This window comes from Oncorhynchus nerka, linkage group LG24 (assembly GCF_034236695.1).
Source record: "Oncorhynchus nerka isolate Pitt River linkage group LG24, Oner_Uvic_2.0, whole genome shotgun sequence".
In the NCBI taxonomy this organism is placed as follows: domain Eukaryota; kingdom Metazoa; phylum Chordata; class Actinopteri; order Salmoniformes; family Salmonidae; genus Oncorhynchus; species Oncorhynchus nerka.
The window spans coordinates 21,070,985-21,091,705 of record NC_088419.1 but is presented as its reverse complement, the minus strand read 5'-3'; the positions used below and the strand labels follow the sequence as shown (position 1 = coordinate 21,091,705).

General features: G+C 42.9%; 1 protein-coding gene across 1 annotated transcript in view; it reads left to right on the top strand.

The window, feature by feature from the left end:
• The window catches only part of LOC115107653 (gamma-aminobutyric acid receptor subunit rho-2-like), a 44,365-nt gene that overhangs the window by 21,868 nt on the left and 1,776 nt on the right, over positions 1-20,721 (top strand). The window contains exons 3-9 of the mRNA XM_029631133.2: positions 15,512-15,579; positions 18,825-19,048; positions 19,251-19,333; positions 19,444-19,584; positions 19,868-20,020; positions 20,199-20,407; positions 20,607-20,630. Coding sequence (XP_029486993.1) covers positions 15,512-15,579; positions 18,825-19,048; positions 19,251-19,333; positions 19,444-19,584; positions 19,868-20,020; positions 20,199-20,407; positions 20,607-20,630 — 902 coding nt within the window. The remainder of the gene's footprint in view (positions 1-15,511; positions 15,580-18,824; positions 19,049-19,250; positions 19,334-19,443; positions 19,585-19,867; positions 20,021-20,198; positions 20,408-20,606; positions 20,631-20,721) is intronic.

The following is a 20,721-nucleotide window of genomic DNA, read 5'->3' as shown; positions in this document are numbered from 1 at the left end:
TAGTATATGGAGCTTTGATGACAAAATGGATGGCACTGTGATAGACTACATCCAGTTTGCTGAGTAGAGTGTTTGGGGCTATTTTGTAAATGACATCGCCGAAGTCAAGGAATGGTAGGATCGTCAGTTTTACGAGGGTATGTTTTTTAACAAAAAATGGTACCCCCTTTTTATCCAATTGGTATCCAATTGTTAGTAGTTACTGCCTTGTCTCATCACTACAACTCCCGTACGAACTCGGGAGAGGTGAAGGTCGAGAGCCATGTGTCCTCCGAAACACAAACCAAACAAGCCGCACTGCATTTTAACACAGCGCGCATCCAACCCGGAAGCCAGCCGCGTCAATGTGTCGGAGGAAACACCGTACACCTAGCGACCTGGTCAGCGTGCACTGCGCTCGGCCCGCCACAGGAGTCGCTAGTGCGCGATGAGACAAGGATATCCCTTCCGGCCAAACCCTTCCTAACCCGGACGATGCTAGGCCAATTGTGCGCCGCCCCATGGGTCTCCCGATTGTGGCCAGCTGCGACAGAGCTGAGTCTCAGTCTCTGGTGGCACAGCTAGCACTGCAGTGCCTTAGACCGCTGCGCCACCCGGGAGGCTGCGAGGGTATGTTTGGCAGCATGAGTGAAGGAGGCTTTGTTGCGAAATAGGAAGCCGATTCTAGATTTAATTTTGGATTGGAGATGCTTAATTTGAGTCTGGAAGGATAGTTTACAGTCTAACCAGACACCTAGGTATTGGTAGTTGTCCACATATTCTAGGTCAGAACCGTCCAGAGTAGTGATGCTAGTCGGGCGGGAGGGTGCGGGCAGCAATCGGTTGAAGAGCATGCACTTAGTTTTACTAGCATTTAAAAGCAGTTGGATGCCACAGAAGGAGTGTTGTATGGTGTTGAAGCTTGTTTGGAGGTTTGTTAGCACAGTGTCCAAAGAAGGGCCAGATGTATATAGAATGGTGTATACATCTGAATGTCCTTCAGTGGCCCAGCCAGAGCCCGGACTTAAACCTGATCAAACACCTCTGGAGAGACCTGAAAATAGCTGTGCAGCGACGCTCCCCATCCAACCTGACTCCCCAAACTCCCCAAATACACATGTGCCAAGCTTGTAGCGTCATACCCAAGAAGACATGAAACTGTAATCGCGTGACAAACGGTGCCCACAAACTGTTAGGGTCTACATAAAGCTGTCCCAACAGCAGTCACAACATCTTGTCACTGCTACACCTGGCTATCAGCGGAGCCTTGTCTGGCGTCTAGCAGCGAAACAGTTCATTCAGCCTCATTTACTGCCTTTTTAAAAAACATAGCTGATATGGCTGACTTGCTTAAACAAATGCTGTTTCTAATGACAATCGATATGTGCAAACTATGGCATAAGGGCACGACAAGCTGTTAAGAGGCAATCTGTAATTTCGATTAAGACATTAATGAGCGACCTAGGATGGACGTAGTCAGTATAACTATTTGTTTAGAACTTTTTTATGTACAGCGATAGAATTCATAACATGGGCTGTCCTTACAGTGTTCTCCCTGTACACCAAGTCAGAACCGTAGGATAAATAAACAGGGCATATAAGCAAGCAATGAAAGCTCTTACAAAAGTTGATGATTACATTTCTCTAAAATAGGTTATAGGCTACATGTGCACCACCAGGTCAGAACAGTAGGCGAAATTAAGAGGGCTAAATAGACCAAATTATTAGGGTGAGGCACATGGGCTACTAACAGCTTACTACACAACATACACTTAGTATTACTTTCTTAGCTACAGTATACATATCTTCCTGGCATATTACATAATTTATGCAGCAACATACAATACATTTTTGGACTCACCTTGATGTGCTCTGCTCACTTGAACAGGAAGGTGGCACAGTGGTCCTTCGTGGGCAAATTTTGCCAGCAGTCTGGCATTCTCTGGCTTTATGGTGCTTCAAGACAACTGGGAACTCTGGAAAAAAACAAGATCGAATCATGATGACGTCATTGATCTTCAAGTCGTAGCTCTAGAAAGAGGCCCGAGTTCCCGACTTACAATTCCTATTTAGATGACCGTTCTGGAATTCCTAGTTGTATTGAACTCACTGAAGTCAAGTTAACAGTTGTTTTGAGCATGGCACAAATCTTGCTTCATTGACAGCATGGCCAATGTTGAATGTTTGTCTCTTTTCCAAGTTTAAAATGATAATCCCAGATTTGGGACCACACAGCCACTCCACTGAATAGCAGGCTAGTGATTGCTTTGCAGTGCTTGCAGTTAGCCACTGTCACTGATTCCTTCCAAACCACTCATTGTTGAATTTGCGATTTCCAGCTTGTTGTGTAATGTTCATGTCCAATGGCCGATGAGCACCGATACGTTTTATCTACATTTTCTCTTTATTATTTCTCTTCATATGACAAGGATTAAAAAGTATTTGCCAGTAGATTGTTGACTTGATTCATGATGATGACTGCTAGCTAAGATTTTGAAAGTATGATGTTGACAGTCCAATCAGTCCAATCGAAGCTACTGTTGATACAACGTGATTTGACATAATTTTATCTGTGGCCAATGACCTTGAGCCATGGATGGGAAACTTCTAACGTAACTCTATGGCAGCACCCAATGGGCTTGAATTTTCAAGGTCTACCCTTAGACTTGGCGGTGACGTACTGTCCCGACGAGTGACAGAACACTAAGCTAATCATGGCGTAACTAGAGAACATTACCAACACCTACGCTCAGTATTTTCCGCTAGCTGCCCCACCACCACAGAAAGCACTGACCTAGGCTGAAACACCTGCATTTTGGAGCTGCCTTAATCAAGAAAGAAAAAAAGAGACCATGTTTGTATGCAGCTTTATTACCTTAGTGATTTGATTTATTTTTTACATTGTTTGCAAACTGATATGTGACACTTATTAATGCCAAAATAACATGCAAAACAGGTAAGCTCAAAACAGGTGGGGAATGACGGGTCGCCACTGGATATTTCAGTAGTTTTTTAAAATACATTTGCTAAAATTTCTAAAAACCTATTTTTGCTTTGTCATTATGGGGTATTGTGTGTAGATTGTAGAACAATTTAATCAATTTTAGAATAAGGCTGTAAATGTAACAAAATGTGGAAAAAGTCAAGGGGTCTGATTACTTTCCGAATGCACTGTACATAGAATTCACACTGATATAGGACCAGGCCGACTGTAAACTGCATTATGGCTGAGCATGGACATGCCAAATGTTGTCAATAAGCAAGATTCAATTCACTAAAAAGAGAGCGAATAATTCAAATCAAATTCTAAAACGAAACAAACTAATTCTAAAACGAAAGGGAGAATGTCCACTCACAGTTATACTGCTCCCAAATAGGCCTATATTTTATGAACATAATCGGAACCATTTTACAGATCAGATCGCATTCACACATCTCCAGAAGTTGCATTGCAAGCGTGCCACGGACATTGTCACCATAAAACATTCTAATACGTTTGGTTGAAATAAAATTCTACGAAAAACAAGCAAGTGTTTTCTTTATGTCCAAAACGGGACCTTAATGGCTAAAATAATGTGAGCCTGCCTACAATGCACAGATAAAAAGGGAATGTCAGCTCACTGTTTTACTCCTCTTAAACTTAATATTTTAATAAAGATTTGGTGATTAAGATTTATATCCAAGCGGTCTCAAGAGCCAAACCCTTTATCGACAGTCTTGACTACTTTGCAATTGCATTGGGCACGACAAAAAGCCTTCATTGAGAGGAAGCTATGCTTGGTTTTTAATCAAATTTTTAAAAATGGTAAAAAAACATTGTTTTTTTAGGTTTCTAAATACGAAGCATACAGGCACCAAAAGCACGTTAGTCTACTCTTGTTTCATCTACATATGGGCAGTGTGCATCATAGGTGGATAGGCTGCGTTTCCGCTGTCAAAATGCATGCCATAACCATAACCATTACCGCTAAATCCAGATTTTTGTTGGTCTTAAATATCCCTATTAGCACTGCCTGAAATTAGCACTTTGGATCATGTTAAGGACACAAATATTTCCACCCCACCCATCTGAGCGCAAGCAAGTTGATATTAGACCGGTAAATTGCAGAATCTGACGTTAGGCCTGGAAAATGACAGTGCAGCAGTTTTTACATGACAAAATTGCAAACTAACGTGCTATTTTAATTAGAATTTTAAACCCCGTTAGGGGGTCCCATTAGCCCATAGAAAACACATTGAATGACACATTCACACATGGAAAAACAGTCAAAAAACAACTACCCATTTTGTTTGGCAAAAAAACTACTTCCATATACAGTACCAGTCAAAAGTTTGGGCACACCTACTCATTCAAGGGTTTTTCTTTATTGTTACTATTTTCTACATTGTAGAATAATAGTGAAGACATCAACTATGTAATAACATATATGGAACCATGTAGTAACCAGAAAAGTGTGAAACAAATCAAAATCTATTTTATATTAGTCACGTCTATTCCTGCTCCCCCTCTCTGGCATTCGACATCGCCGGTTTACTAAATCACCGGTCCTGGAAACCATCATTACGTGCACCTGCTACTCATGATGACACACACCTGGACTCCATTTCCTTACTCATTACCTCCCTATATCTAGCACTCACTTAGGTTTATTCCCCAGACAGTATTGATGTTATTTCAGGTCTGTACGCTACTATTGTTTCTTGTATTGTTCCATGTTTATCGTATTATTAAACTCACCACTTAAACTTGCTTCCTGACTCCCAGCATCTACTTTACAGAATACAGCCTCAACAAATGGAAGCAGCATTCACAAGTGATAGGCTAATATTGTCACCCATCAGACTACTCTCGATTTCAAATTGTCTTTACATATACTAACTAATATATGTGGGAAATTTGTTTTGATTTAGAATGGACCATTGTCATGCAGCAGTCTCGAAACAGGGGCAGCGGAATAAAATACAGTTCATCTATACACTTAAATATCGAATGGAGGACACTTTTCCCGTGGCTAATTTTCATGCCAGCCAGGTAGGCTATACTCCTGCTGTAAAGAGAAGCAATGTGCTTAATATTAGGAAAAATAAATATAGTAGTCCTAGCCTATAGAAAGCTGATGGGATCCTCCTCTTTTTAATAGAGGCCATCACTCTGTTTAATCGAGCAATTGCGTACATGAGCAACATGAGCTCATGGGCTCTCATGAAGTGTTTGATTAGATTTTCGATTACTTTTGCATTGATGTCAGAGTGATTCGAGGAACAATAGAGTGCCAGGCAGTTAGCAAGTTTGGTAGGCTACAAATGACCATGAGCAGCATCGGCGCTTGGAGAAGCCTAATTACCGTGACTAAACAGTCACTTGGAATTTGACTGCCCTAATGACTTGTGACCGCCATTGTGGCAGTAATACGGTCACCGTAACAGCCATAGGTGTAAGTCTATATTAGTAAAGTGTTCCCAATGTTTGGTATACTCAGCGTATACTTCCATATATTTTTTCAACTTGGTCCCGGACTACCTTCAGACGAGTCTTGTGAGGCCTGTGGGCATCCTAGAGCAAAACAACCAATATGCACGTGTTCGTGGGAGTCTCACCTTCCGATAGTGTGTAGCCCAAACAGTTTGGACGCTACAGACGTTTTTGTGAGTAGACTGATTTTCAGGATGTCTCCTGGTCTGACAAACACCGCTGTAGCACTGCCACCTTCCACCACAGATGCGGAAGGCCGACATCAGCGGATGCAGTGGATTGAGATCTCTAGTTTAAATGGACAGATTTTTATGGGGATTTTTTTATTATGCTCTAGGCCTAGGGGACTTACAGATTTTATGATCTTTCCTGATCTGCTGGTATTTTACAGCAACATTACATAATTGAGTAAGTTTACATGCACAGTAATAATTCAATATTAAACTGATTATGGCAGTAGGCAGATTATGCAATAGTCATGTAAACACCTTACTCTGCTTATCTTAATCGGCGTGAGGTCAAAATCGAAGTAAGAATACAACGTTTAAACACCTGGTTTCCTGAAATATCATTTAAATTATTAGGACACGTAAACACCATAACTTTTCGTTCTACCAGTGTTTTTGATCTGCGCATTTGCTAGCACCAGCTGAGTGAGCCTCCCTCTTTAGCTCGATTGAAGTGAGTTCAGAAGAACTGAATGTATGCATCCTAGAAGTAGTTTTCATATACAAACTTTATATGTCCCAACCCAGAATCAAATATGCTTCACAAAAATAACATGGTCGGTGTGGTAGAGCGTTTATTTTGATTGGTGATTTTCTGCATTTATCAGAGTGCCATCAGGTAACCTGATCTCAGATGTGTCCATGTAAACAGGATTATTAAGGAATTCATTCTTCTTGCAAAGCATGTACATGTTTTAATCAAACTATTAAATTAATCTGACAGTCCACAACAATAATCGCATTACTGTGTGCATGTAACCATACTCATTGTTCTGTACAGAGATCCGGATAGCTAGCGGTTGTCTTGACTCGTGTGTATGAGAAAACTGACTAAATTATGCTGATCAACCTGTTTGTTATTTTATTTGATCTGTATTTAACTAGGCAAGTCAGTTAAGAACAAATTCTTATTTTCAAAGACGGCCTAGGAACAGCCATGAGGTGTTGTGTATGTATTCATTTTTTTTTGTAGTAGTATTTTCGTAATTTCAGTGTTATCTTTGAAGTCTTTGTAGCAGTCAGCTGACTGGGGAATTGCTTCTCTGTCATCTTGACTTCCACAACAGAGACACTGTTGATGACTGAATTCATCAGCACAGGCCATAGTGTCTGGAGTTGTGTCCCCCATTGACAACTGTTTACCAGATCATAGTAACTAGGATCATAGTCTAGGGTTACAAAATTCTGGTAACTTTCCCAAAATGTCCAGGTTATCTGGATCCCTGATTATTCACTCCTGATTCTGGGAATCTTCCAAACGGGATTCATAGAAAACCAGGGAATTCTGGGAAAGTTACTGAAATTTTGCAACCCTACTTACGTCCCACTCTATGAAGAGACTGAAGAGAACAATATAAGTCAGTCACACAGGGCTTTGCTGTGATCTCATCAGAATATCTTATACGTGAGCTTTAACAAACAACTATTTTCTAGGGGAACAGGAAAACTGATACGGAGTCAACTTGAGGTTAAACGCACAGTGAAAAGGTCAAACACATAGTTCTCCATTCTCTGGACAGGAGCCTATAATGGACCATAATGATTGTTCTCAGGAGTGGTCTTCTAAGAAGAGCACACCTCCCACAGACACAACCTCCACACCTCCCACAGCCACAGCCTCCACACCTCCCACAGCCTCAGCCTCCACATCTCCCACAGCCACAGCCTCTACACCTCCCACAGCCACAGCCTCCACACCTCCCATAGCCACATCCTCCACATCTCCCTCAGCCACAGCCTCCACACCTCCCACAGCCACAGCCTCCACACCTCCCACAGCCACAGCCTCCACACCTCCCACAGCCACATCCTCCACATCTCCCTCAGCCACAGCCTCCACACCTCCCACAGCCACAGCCTCCACACCTCCCACAGCCACAGCCTCCACATCTCCCTCAGCCACAGCCTCCACACCTCCCACAGCCACAGTCTCCACATCTCCCACAGCCACAGTCTCCACATCTCCCTCAGCCACAGCCTCCACACCTCCCACAGCCACAGCCTCCACACCTCCCACAGCCACAGCCTCCACACCTCCCACAGCCACAGCCTCCACACCTCCCTCAGCCAGTCTCCACACCTCCCTCAGCCACAGCCTCCACACCTCCCACAGCCACAGCCTCCACACCTCCCTCAGCCACAGCCTCCACATCTCCCTCAGCCAGTCTCCACAGCTCCCTCAGCCACAGCCTCCAAATCTCCGTCAGCCACAGCCTCCACACCTCCCTCAGCCTCCACATCTCCCTCAGCCTCCACATCTTCATCAGCCACAGCCTCCACATCTCCCTCAGCCACAGCCTCCACATCTCCCTCAGCCACAGCCTCCACACCTCCCTCAGCCACAGCCTCCACACCTCCCTCAGCCATAGCCTCCACACCTCCCTCAGCCACAGCCTCCACATCTCCCTCAGCCACAACACAGCCACAGCCTCCACATCTCCCACAGCCTCCACATCATAACCATGCCCTCCTGTGGCTCCAGATGGAGGGAGCCAATGTAATCACTATGAATTAAAGATATGTTTCTTAAATAACCACCCCAATCCCCCGCTAGTTCTGTCTAATCCAGGGGAAGAGGCCGCGGGAGTTCAGGCTGTTCTCCCAGCAGTTGGCAGGTGTGGCGAGCAGCATCATCCACACAGGTCCTGGGAGGGGAGGTGGTCCCGGGGGAGCTACTGCCTGGGAAGCTGGTGCCTGGGTCCCTGGGTCTCTGCCCAGTTAAGGATCTGATAGATGGCATATGGTGTGAGTGAGGAATGACAGGGCACCCAGCTGGCACAGGGTGATGAATTAATATCCTCTCTTCCAGGTAACAGGCTAGGGGAGGCTGAGTGACAAGAGGCTTTAGTTACTAGCGATTACATAAGAGGCTGGCACTACGGCAGCGCAGGCAGATTAGACAATGGCAGGCGATCAGGACACTACCAAAATGCAAAACAAACATACAGTTGAAGTCGGAATTTTACATACACCTTAGCCAAATACATTTCAACTCAGTTTTTCACAATTCCTGACATTTAATCCTAGTAGAAATTCCATGCCTTAGGTCAGTTAGAATCACCACTATTTTAAGAATGTGAAATGTCAGAATAATTGTAGAGAGAATTATTTATTTCAGCTTTTATTTCTTTCATCACATTCCTAGTGGGTCAGAAGTTTACATACACTCAATTAGTATTTGGTAGCATTTGCCTTTAAATTGTTTAACTTGGGTCAAACGTTTTGGGTAGTCTTCCACATGCTTCACACAATAAGTTGGTTGAATTTTGACCCATTCCTCCTGCTGGTGTAACTGAGTCAGGTTTGTAGGCCTCCTTGCTCGCACATGCTTTTTCAGTTCTGTCCACACATTTTCTATGGGATTGAGGTCAGGGCATTGTGATGGCCACTCCAATGCCTTGACTTTGTTGTCCTTAAGCCGTTTGCCACAACTTTGGAAGTATGCTTGGGGTCATTGTCCATTTGGAAGACCAATTTGTGACAAAGCTTTAACTTCCTGACTGATGTCTTGAGATGTTGCTTCAATATATCCACATAATTTTCCTCCCTCATGACGCCATCTATTTTGTGAATTGCACCAGTCCTTCCTGCTGCAAAGCACCCCCACAACATGATGCTGCCACCCCCATGCTTCATGGTTGGGATGGTGTTCTTCGGCTTGCAAGCCCTCCCCCTTTTTCCTCCAAACATAACAATGGTCATTATGGCCAAACAGATCTATTTTTGTTTCATCAGACCAGAGGACAAAAAGTACGATCTTTGTCCCCATGTGCAGTTGCAAACCGTAGTCTGGCTTTTTTATGGCGGTTTTGGAGCAGTGGTTTCTTCCTTGCTGAGCAGCCTTTCAGGTTTTGTCGATATAGGACTCGTTTTACTGTGGATATAGATACTTTTGTACCTGTTTCCTTCAGCATCTTCACAAGGTCCTTTGCTGCTGTTCTGGGGTTGATTTGCACTTTTCACACCAAAGTACGTTCATCTCTGGGAGACAGAACGCATCTCCTTCCAGAGCGGTATGACGGCTGCGTGCTCCCATGCTGTTTATACTTGCGTACTATTGTTTGTACAGATGACCGTGGTACCTTCAGGTGTTTGGGAATTGCTCCCAAGGATGAACCAGACTTGTGGAGGTCTACTGAGGTCTTGTCTGATTTCTTTTGATTTCCCATGATGTCAAGCAAAGAGGCACCGAGTTTGAAGGTAGGCCTTGAAATACATCCACAGGTACACCTCCAATTGACTCAAATTATGTCAATTAGCCTATCAGAAGCTTCTAAAGCCATGACATAATTTTCTGGAATTTTACAAGCTGTTTCAAGGCACAGTCAACTTAGCGTATGTAAACTTCTGACCGACTGGAATTATGATACAGTGAGTTAAGTGAAATAATCTGTCTGTAAACAATTGTTGGAAAAATGACTTGTGTCATTCACAAAGTAAATGTCCTAACCGACTTGCCAAAACTATAGTTTGTTAACAATACATTTGTGGAGTGGTTGAAAAACTAGTTTTAACTTCTTTGTGCTAGACGTGCGGCTAGCACCCCACCTCGACAACATCCGGTGAAATTGCAGAGCGCGAAATTCAAAATACAAAAATCGTAATATTAAACATTCATGAAAATACAAGTGTTATACATCATTTAAAATCTTAACTTCTTGTTAATCCAGCCACTTTGTCAGATTTCAAAAAGGCTTTACGGCGAAAGCATAACATGCGATTATCTGAGGACAGCGCCCCGCGTACAAAAGCATTAAAAACATTTTCCAAACCAGCAGTGGCGTAACAAAAGTCAGAAATAGCCATAAAATAAATCACTTACCTTTGAAGATATTCCTATGTTTGCAATCCCAAGGTGTCCCAGCTACATATCAAATGGTCGTTTTGTTCGATAAAGTCTTTCTTTATATCCCAAAAAAGTCAGTTTAGTTGGCACGCTTGATTCAGTAATAAACCTGTTCCCCTCATTCAAAATGCATACAAAGGAATCCCAAAAGTTACCAATAAACTTCGTCCAAACAGGTCAAACAATGTTTCTAATCAGTCCTCAGGTACCCTAATATGTAAATAAACAATCACATGTAAGATGGAGAATAGTGTGTTCAATACCTGAGATAAATAATGAAGTGTGCGCCCTCATCCACGCGCGCCACCAGACTACAGTCAAAATGAGAGCCACCTTGAAAAAATACAAATTCTAGCTCATTTTTCAAAAAACAAGCCTGAAACCTAAAGACTGTTGACATCTAGTGGAAGCCATAGGAACTTCAATCTGGGAGTATTTCCTTTGATTTTCCCATAGACAGGCATTTCAATGGGTGGTCAGCTCAAAACAAAATTCTGGATGGATTCTCCTCGAGTTTTCACCTGCCATATCAGTTCTGTTATATTCACAGACATTATCTGAACAGTTTTAGAAGCTTCAGAGTGTTATCTATCCAATACTACCAATTATATGCATATCCTAGCTTCTGGGCCTGAGTAACAGGCAGTTTGCTTTGGGCACCTCGGTCATCTGCCCCCTATCCCTAAGAAGTTACCAACCTAAGTGTATGTAAACTTCCGACTTCAACTGTATGTATTATGCGTTACTTGTGCTTCTTATGTGAACCTTTAACATGGGTTAGATGAAACTGTGTGCTATATAATTGCATAGAGAACTGATTTATAGGATCTATGTGCTGTTTAAATAAATATTACTTTATTTGGAGAAATTCTCAAATCAAATGTTATTTGTCACATGTGCTGAATACAAAAGGTGTAGGTACACCTTACCGTGAAATGCTTACGAGCGCTTAACCAACAATGCAGAGTTAAAATTTTTTTTAAAAAGTGCTAAATAAACTAAAGAAAAAATAGTAACACAATACAAACAACAATAACAAGGCTATATACAAGGGGTACCAGTACCGAGTCAATGTGCAGGGGTACAGGTTAGTCCAGGTAATTGAGGTAATATGTACATGTAGGTAGTGGTAACGTGACTATGCATAGATAATAAACAGAGAGTAGCAGCAGCGTATGTGAAGAGTGTGAAGGAATGTGAAAGTGTGTGTGTGTGTGTGTGTGTTACGTCAATATGCATGTGTGTGTTTGTTTTGTGTGTGTGTTGGAGTGTCAGTGTAGTATGTGTGAGTGTGTGGTTAGAGTCTAGTGAGTGTACATCGAGCCTGTACAAGAGAATAGGACATAGGAATAGATAAGAATAAAATTAGGGGGTCAATGTAAATAACCGTTCAATGGCTTGGGAGTAGAAGCTGTTAAGGAGCCTTTTGGTTCCAGACTTGGCGCTCCAGTACCGCTTGTCGTGTGGTAGCAGACAAAACAGTCTATGACTTGGGTGGCTGGAGTCTTTGACAATTTCTAGGGCCTTCCTCTGACACCCCCTGGTATAGAGGTTCTGGATGTCAGGGAGCTCGGCCCCAGTGATATATTGGGCCGTACGCATACACCTTGCGGTCAGATAGATGCTGAGCAGTTACCATACCAAGCGGTGAGGCAACCAGTCAGGATGCTCTCGATGGTGCAGCTTTATAGAGGGCAATATGGTGTTGAACACTGAGATGTAGTCGATGAACAGCACTCTCACGTTGGTATTTGGCGTTCTTGGGCACAGGGACTATGGTGGTCTTCTTGAAACATGTAGGTATTAGAGACTGGGTCAGGGAGAGGTTGAACATGTCAGTGAAGACACTTTCCAGCTGGTCAGCGCATGCTCCGAGTACACGTCCTGATAATCCATCTGGCACTGCAGCCTTGTGAATGTTACCCTATTTAAAGGTCTTACTCACATTGGCTACAAAGAGTGTGATCACACAGTTGTCCGGAACAGCTGGTGTTCTCATGCATGGTTCAGTGTTGCTTCCCTCAAAGCGAGCATTTAGCTCCCCTGGTCAACTCATGTCACTGGGGCAGCTCGAAGCTGGGTTTCCTTTTGTCATCCGTGATAGTTTGCAAGCCATGCCATATCCGATGAGCGTCAGAGCCGGTGTGGCAGGACTCAGTCTTAGTTCTGTATTGACGTGTTTTCTGTTTGATGGTTTGTCGTAGGGCGTAGCGGGATTTCGACATAGCGTGTCCAGATTAGTGTCCCGCTCCTTGAAGCGGAAGCTCTAGCCTTTTGCTCAGTGCGGCTGTTGCCTGTAATCCATGGATTATGTTTGGAATATGTACGTACAGTCACTGTGGTCACTTATTATTGAAGCCGGTGGTATACTCCTCAATGGCATCGGATGAATCCCGGGAACATATTCCAGTCTGTGCTAGCGAAACAGTCCTGTAGCTTAGCATCCGCTTCATCGGACCACTTCCGTATTGAGCGCATCACTGGTACTTTTTTGCTTGTAAGCAGGAATCAGGAGGATAGAGTTATGGTCAGATTTGCCAAATGGAGGGCAAATTGATTTTTGCTTGTAAGCAGGAATCAGGAGGATAGAGTTATGGTCAGATTTGCCAAATGGAGAGTGAGGGAGAGCTTTGTACACGTCTCTGTGTATGGAGTAAAAGTGATCTATTTTTACCCTCCCCCCAGTTTTCCTGCATTAAAGTCCCAGGCCACTAGGAGCGTCGCCTCTGGATGAGCACTTTTTTGTTTGCTTATGGCCTTATACAGCTTGTTAAGTGCGGTCTTAATGCCACCATCGGTTTGTGGTGGTAAATAGACAGCTACACTCTTAGAAAACAAATTGCCATCTGGAACCTTAAAGGTTATTTGGCTGTCCCCATAGAAAAACCCTTTGAAGAACACTTTTGGTTCCAGGTAGAATCATTTTGGGTTCCAGGTAGAACCATTTCCACAGAAGGTTCTAAATGGAACCCCAAAGGGTTCTACCTGGAATCAAAATGTGTTTTCCCTGGAACCAAAAAGGTTTATACTTGGGGACAGCCGAATAACCCTTTTGTAACCCTTTTTCTAATACTGTACGAAGAATATAGTTGAAAACTCTCCTGGTAAATAGTGTGATTTACAGGTACTCTAACTCAGGTGAGCAAAACCTTTAGACTTCCTTAATATTAGAGATCGCACACCAGCTGTTGTTGACAAAGAGACACACCCCACCCCCGATCTTACCGGAGGCTGATGTTCAGTCTTGCCGATGCACGGAAAACTGAGCTAACTGTATATTATCCATGTCCTTATTCAACCACGACTCGTGAAACATAGGATATTACTGTTTTTAATGTCCTGTTAATAGGAGTCTCGAACAGAGCACGTCAAGTTTATTCTCCAGTGATTGCAAGTTCGCCAGTAGAACTGAGGGGGTAAATGTGGATTATCCACTCGTCGACACAGTCTCGCCAGGCATCCGACTCGCCAACCTCTGTAGCGGCAGCTCCTCTTCTTACGAATAACGGGGATTTGGGCCTAGTCTGGGAAGAGCAGTATGTCCTTTGCGTCCTACTCATTAAAGAAAAACTCCTCGTCCAGATCCGAGGTGAGTAATCATTGTTCTGATGTCCAGAAGCTCTTTTCGGTCATAGGAAATGATGGCAGCAACATTGTGTACAAAAAAAAGTTCAAAACAACACAATAAAAACACACAAAATAGCACAATTGGTCAGGAGTGCTGAAAACAGCAGCCATCCCCTCTGGCACCATTTTGAGTCCATATACTCGCAAAACCACAAACCTATCACTCATGACTCATCCCCTGCAATCAAATGAATATTTGAAAGTATGAGTGTGTGGGTTTGCCCTCAAACGGTTTTTGATATTAGCTGTAGATTATCTGTAGCTGTAATATCATGTAGTAATAATTGGAGTCTTGCTGGGATTGTGGTGCTGATCAAAGGAAAAGGATACCAGCGATAACGAGGAAGAAGTACTGTATGTAGAAGATATGGAAATCCCATGAGCTCCAAGTTAAGACCTAAACTCAGACAAAGGATTTTTTTCCTACACTAATACAATGCAGTAAAAAAGTTTCCACATTTTGTGGTCTGAAATGTTGACACTTTTAATGTATTTACATTCTTCTACTGATCTACACAACTTACTTCCCAGGGTTACAATTGAAAGTGTGAACATGTCAGACTCTAACACAACAAAATGTGAAAACTGCGCAGGGGTTTACATGCATTTTCACTGCATACCATACACTGAGTGTACAAACATTAAGAACACCTGCTCTTTTCATGACATAGACTGACGAGGTGAATCGAGGTGAATGCTATGATCCCTTATTGATGTCACTTGTTAAATCAACTTCAATCAGTGTAGATGAAGAGGAGGAGACAGGTTAAAGAAGGATTTTTAAGACTTGAGACAATTGAGACATGGATTGTGTATGTGTACCATTCAGAGGGTGAATGGGCAAGACAAAATACTTAAGTGCCTATGAACAGGGTATGGTAGTAGGAGCCAGGCGCACCGGTTGGTGTCAAGAACTGCAATGCTGCTGGGTTTTTCACGCTCAACCATTTCCCATGTGTTTCAAGAATGGTCTACCACCCAAAGGGCATCTAGCCAACTTGACACAACTGTGGGAGGCATTGGAGTCAACATGGGTCATCATCCCTGTATAATGCTTTCAATACCTTGTAGAGTCCATGTCCTGACAAATTGTGTCTGTTCTGAGGTCAAAGGAGGGGAGGGGTGCAACTCCATATTAGGAAGGGGTTCCTAATGTTTGGTATACTCAAGTGTATATCAAGAGAAAGTTGCATTTTTATGTTTGATATCTGATGTCTCTGTGATACGCTTTCACACTAACTCACCTTAAACCATTTATGTCAACTCGAGTTTTCACCTGAAACCTTATCTGCTGAATATGAGGACACTGATTATCAGGAATATAATCAGAACAAAAATAATCTCACTGTTGTTTTGCAGGCCCTGCTGTCCCCGTGGGAGTGGATGTTCAGGTGGAGAGTTTGGACAGTATATCAGAAGTGGACATGGTAAGTGAATTGATAAACAAACATTGAACATTTTAACATTTCAATGAAGTCAATGTTAACAACTTATCACAGGTCAGTGGAACATTTGAAGTGGTCATTGTGATAATGTTTAAATTAATCAACTATTGGATGCAATGGGTAGAGATGCTAGCCACTCCTACAACAAATTGAACCCCTGAAAATGAATGGGTCATTCACAATCTGCCAACAGGTGTCTTGCAGCTGATATGCCATAATCCACTATATTTGTCATGCTCATTAATCTCTTATTCACAGACGGATAATGAAAATGGATAATTGAAGCACAGTGCTAGAAATGATGTTTTATGTTCAAACGAAAGACCATGCGCATGCTCCACCACAGTAATTTAATTAAATGGAACTTGTTTTCTAAGCTGCAAATTGGAGTCCAAACAGCAGTCCTGATGTTCTGTAAGCCTCTGTGTGGGAGGATAACCAAGGATTACATTTAATTCAGATCTCAGTATTTGTATATAATTGTTTGAAAATAGACAGGGCAAATTATTGCTTTCAAACAATGACTTTCCTTAATTATATAATGTAAGAATGATGGAGGACAAGTGTGTTCAGTCAGACTTATCAGCCATGCGATTATCGTTATGCAATGTTACAGTGGTCTATATTTGTTAAATGTGTCTCCATTTGCTGTTATACACGCATTCTATGTAATGACAAAGGTACTGAAGTGGGCACTGTTTTTTTCGTTATTGTCATTATTGTTTTTAGTCATTATTTCAGATCTATATGAGTTTGAGTCTCTTAAAACAGGTGTGCAGATGCATGAAGACAGGACACACCAATAGGATTTATCAATGAAACAGACAGCATGGGGGGTGGGGTCATCGTTGTTTTATCAGACTACAGTATGTATGGGTGGGACATAGTTTGGACTACATAGAAGGAAATAGAGATACAATAACAAAGGCAAGAACACCTCTTGGGAAACATGTTTTTCTTCTTTAAAACTCATATACTTGGGAAAAAAATGGAACACCAATGATATGATTATGTAATGCTGCGAGGTGAATTGAAAAGAGGATGATCTGCTGTGGTAGATAAAGTGGTGTAGTCGGGCATAAAATAGATCTGTTTGCCTATTAACAGATATAGATCAATGAGCAGATCGGGAGGAAAGGGATATGTGTGACCAATGCAACCTCTAACCCAAAGCTGTCATTACTGTTTGTGTCTCATCATCACTAATGTCAACTCTGACGGCCCTCTGGACGTATTACATAATATGTTCCCTACTTATACTGAGAACATATGTCTGATCATAAACCTACGCTGTAATCCAGGGACAGGGTGAGACCCTGGTAATCCCAATATATGGTGCATTTGGAAAGTATTCAGACCCCTTGACTTTTTTCACATTTTATTGTAGCCTTATTCTAAATTTGATCAAATTATTTTTCCCCTCATCAATCTACACACCATTCCCCATAATGACAAAGCAAAAACAGGTTTTTAGATATGTGTGCAAATGTATTAAAAATAAAAAAACAGAAATACCTTATTTACCCTGACTCAAAATTGAGCTCAGATGCAACCAGTTTCCATTGGTCATCCTTGAGACATGTCTACAACTTGATTGGAGTCCACCTGTTGTAAATTCAACTGATTGTACATTATTTGGAAAGGCACACACCTGTCTATATAAGGGCTCACAGTTGACAGTGCATGTCTGAGCAAAAACCAAGCCATGAGGTCGAAGGAATTGTCTGTACAGCTCTGAGACCGGATTGTGTCGAGACACAGATCTGGGGAAGGCTACCAAAACATTTCTGTAGCATTTAAGGTCTCCAATAACACAGTGGCCTCAATCATTCTAAAATAGAAGAAGTTTGGAACCACTAAGACTCTTCTAGCTGGCCGCCTTGGCAAACTGAGCAACAGGGGGCGAAGGGCCTTGGTCAGGGAGGTGACCAAGAACCCGATGGTCACTCTGACAGAGCTCCAGAGTTCCACTGTGGCGATGGGAGAACCTTCCAGAAGGACAACCAGCTCTGCAGCACTCCACCAATCAGGCCTTTATGGTAGAGTGGCCAGACAGAAGCCACTCCTCAGTAAAAGGCATATGACAGCCAGCTTGGAGTTTGCCAAAAGGCCCCTAAAGGACTCTCAGACCATGAGAAACAAGATTCTCTGGTCTGATAAAACCAAGATTGAACTCTGGCCTGAATGCCAAGCAGCACGTCTGGAGGAAACCTGGCACCATCCCTATGGTGAAGTGTGGTGGTGGGAGCATCATGCTGTGGGGATGTTTTTCAGCGGCAGCGACTGGGAGACTAGTCAGGATCGAGGGAAAGATGAACAGAGCAAAGTACAGAGAGATTCTTGATGAAAATCTGCTCCAGAGCGCTCCGGACCTAAGACTGGGGGCGAAGGGTCACCTTCCAATAGGACAATGACCCTAAGCACATAGCCAAGACAACACAGGAGTGGCTTCGGGACAGGTCTCTGAATGTCCTTGAGTGGCCCAGCCAGAGCCCAGACTTAAACCCGATCGAACATCTCTGGAGACCTGAAAATAGCTGTGCAACAAAGCTTCCCATCCAACCTGACAGAATTTTAAAGGATCTGCAGAGAAGATTGGCAGAAACTCCCCAAATACAGGTGTGACAAGCTTGTAGTGTCAAGCCCAACAAGAGGCTGTAATCGCTGCCAAATGTGCTTCAACAAAGTGCTGAGTGAACAGTCTGAATACTTCTGTATTCCGTTTAAGAAAATATATATATATGTTTACAAACCTGTTTTTGCTTTGTCATTATTGGGTATTGTTTGTAGATTGATGAGAAAAAACAAACAATTTAATAAATTTTAGAATAAGTCTGTAACGTAAGAAAATGTGGAAAAAGTAAATGAGTCTGAATGCTTTCCGAATGCACTGTACATAGCCACGGGAAGATGTTTGGGGGTGGGGGTGCTGCTATTTTTTTCATGACGGCTATATCAGTACGTTAATACAGGGCTAGTAAAGGCCCAGTGCACTAGTTTTGAGATTTTTTTTATTTAAAAAAAAAAGTTTTATTAGTAATATTTTTTAAATTCTGATTTTTCATGGGGCACCCTCAGCACCCCTACTTTCCGCAGCAATGCCAGTATATACAATGGTTCAATTTAGAACTCTCAGTCCAGAAAAGGGTTCAGAGGATTTATACAAGGCTGCAACCAACCAACAAGTTAATCCAAAAGCTATCTCTTTTTGTTTTGGTGACCTGCAGGACTTCACTATGACCCTTTATCTGAGGCACTACTGGAAAGACGAGAGGCTGTCCTTTCCCAGCACAACCAATAAGAGCATGACGTTCGACGGGCGCCTGGTCAAGAAGATCTGGGTGCCTGATGTGTTCTTCGTCCACTCCAAGAGGTCGTTCATCCACGACACCACCACAGAGAACATCATGCTCAGGGTGTTCCCAGATGGACACGTGCTCTACAGCCTTAGGTGAGGATGTAAGCTGCTGCTGTTCCTAGACTCCTTTTGTGTCCATCTCCACGTTCTTCAGAAGTGTAACGGCGACATTTCTATGATGGCAGCACAGAACTCAGTTGATCCAAATTTTCCCAGCAGACATTTACCCAATCTCATAGAGGATGTAGCATGTTGATGTGTTATGTTTGCGTCATCGTGGGTATGTTGTGTCCAGGGTGACGGTTACTGCTGCCTGTAACATGGACTTCAGTCGTTTCCCTCTGGATTCACAGACCTGCACATTAGAGCTAGAGAGCTGTGAGTAGTGGGACTCTTACTGCCTCACACTGTGTTTAAAAAGGGATTTGGTGTGGTGGTACAAAAAATCTGGCAGATTTTAATTTGAAATCCATGTCTGTTATCTCCAGATGCTTACACGGATGAGGACCTCATGCTGTACTGGAAGAGTGGGGATGAGTCCCTGAGCACCGACGACAGAATCTCTCTGTCTCAGTTCCTCATCCAGAAGTTTCACACTACCTCTAGACTGGCTTTTTACAGCAGCACAGGTAGATCCACAAATCAGGTTTTAGGGTCTGATGATAATATGTACTGTATACAAATCACACATACTGTACAAAAATTGACTCCATGTTGCAGGATATTAATAGTCAACATTTGAATATATTGTAGCACAACAGTTTGTATGGATTTTTGCATGTGACAATTTCACTGTATCCCTATACAGTACATAGTTGTACAAATACATCTGCTCTTAGGTTCTTCAGAGAAACATAACCCATTTTCATATTTATGGTGATTCCTCACGTGTCTTTGTCCTCTTCTCTCCAGGCTGGTACAACCGTCTGTACATCAACTTCACCCTGCGACGCCACATCTTCTTCTTCCTGCTGCAGACCTACTTCCCTGCCACTCTGATGGTCATGTTGTCCTGGGTGTCTTTCTGGATCGACCGCCGGGCCGTACCGGCCAGGGTCTCACTAGGTAAGTTACACTCTTAGAAAAAAAACATTCAACCTAAAACATAAAACATCCTTCAGCTGTCCCTCTGGAGAACCATTTGAAGATCCTTTTCTCTAAGAGTGTGGATCCGTTGGTTCATATCTATATGAGGATACTTCCTTCAGTCTTGTGCTCACACAGATGTTGTACTGTGCTCCAGGTATCACCACGGTGCTCACCATGTCCACCATCATCACTGGAGTCAACGCCTCCATGCCCAGGGTTTCCTACATCAAAGCTGTGGACATTTACCTCTGGGTCAGTTTTGTGTTTGTGTTCCTATCGGTGTTGGAATATGCTGCCGTCAACTACTTGACGACGGTGAGGGACGGAAAAGATCGGAAGCTTAGGGAAAAGGCCAGAGAGCGGGTAAGGGCCCCCATCCTATCATACCACACTGTACTGCTGTTTTTTTTATGTCCTTTCAGCATTTTTCCTACTCTGATCTCTCTTTCTCTAATAAATAAATAAATATGCCTTTCAGCAGATGCTTTTATCCAAAGCGATTTAGTCATGTGTGCCTACATTTGTTTAAATGTCATCTCACTTTCTCTCCACTGCTCGACAGTCCCTGAGCCTAGCCAGAGAACAGGTAAGGATCCTCATCATACCACACTGAACTTTGAGTCCTTTCAGCGTTTTTCCTACTCTGATCTCTCTATTTTTCTTGCTCTCTCTCCCTC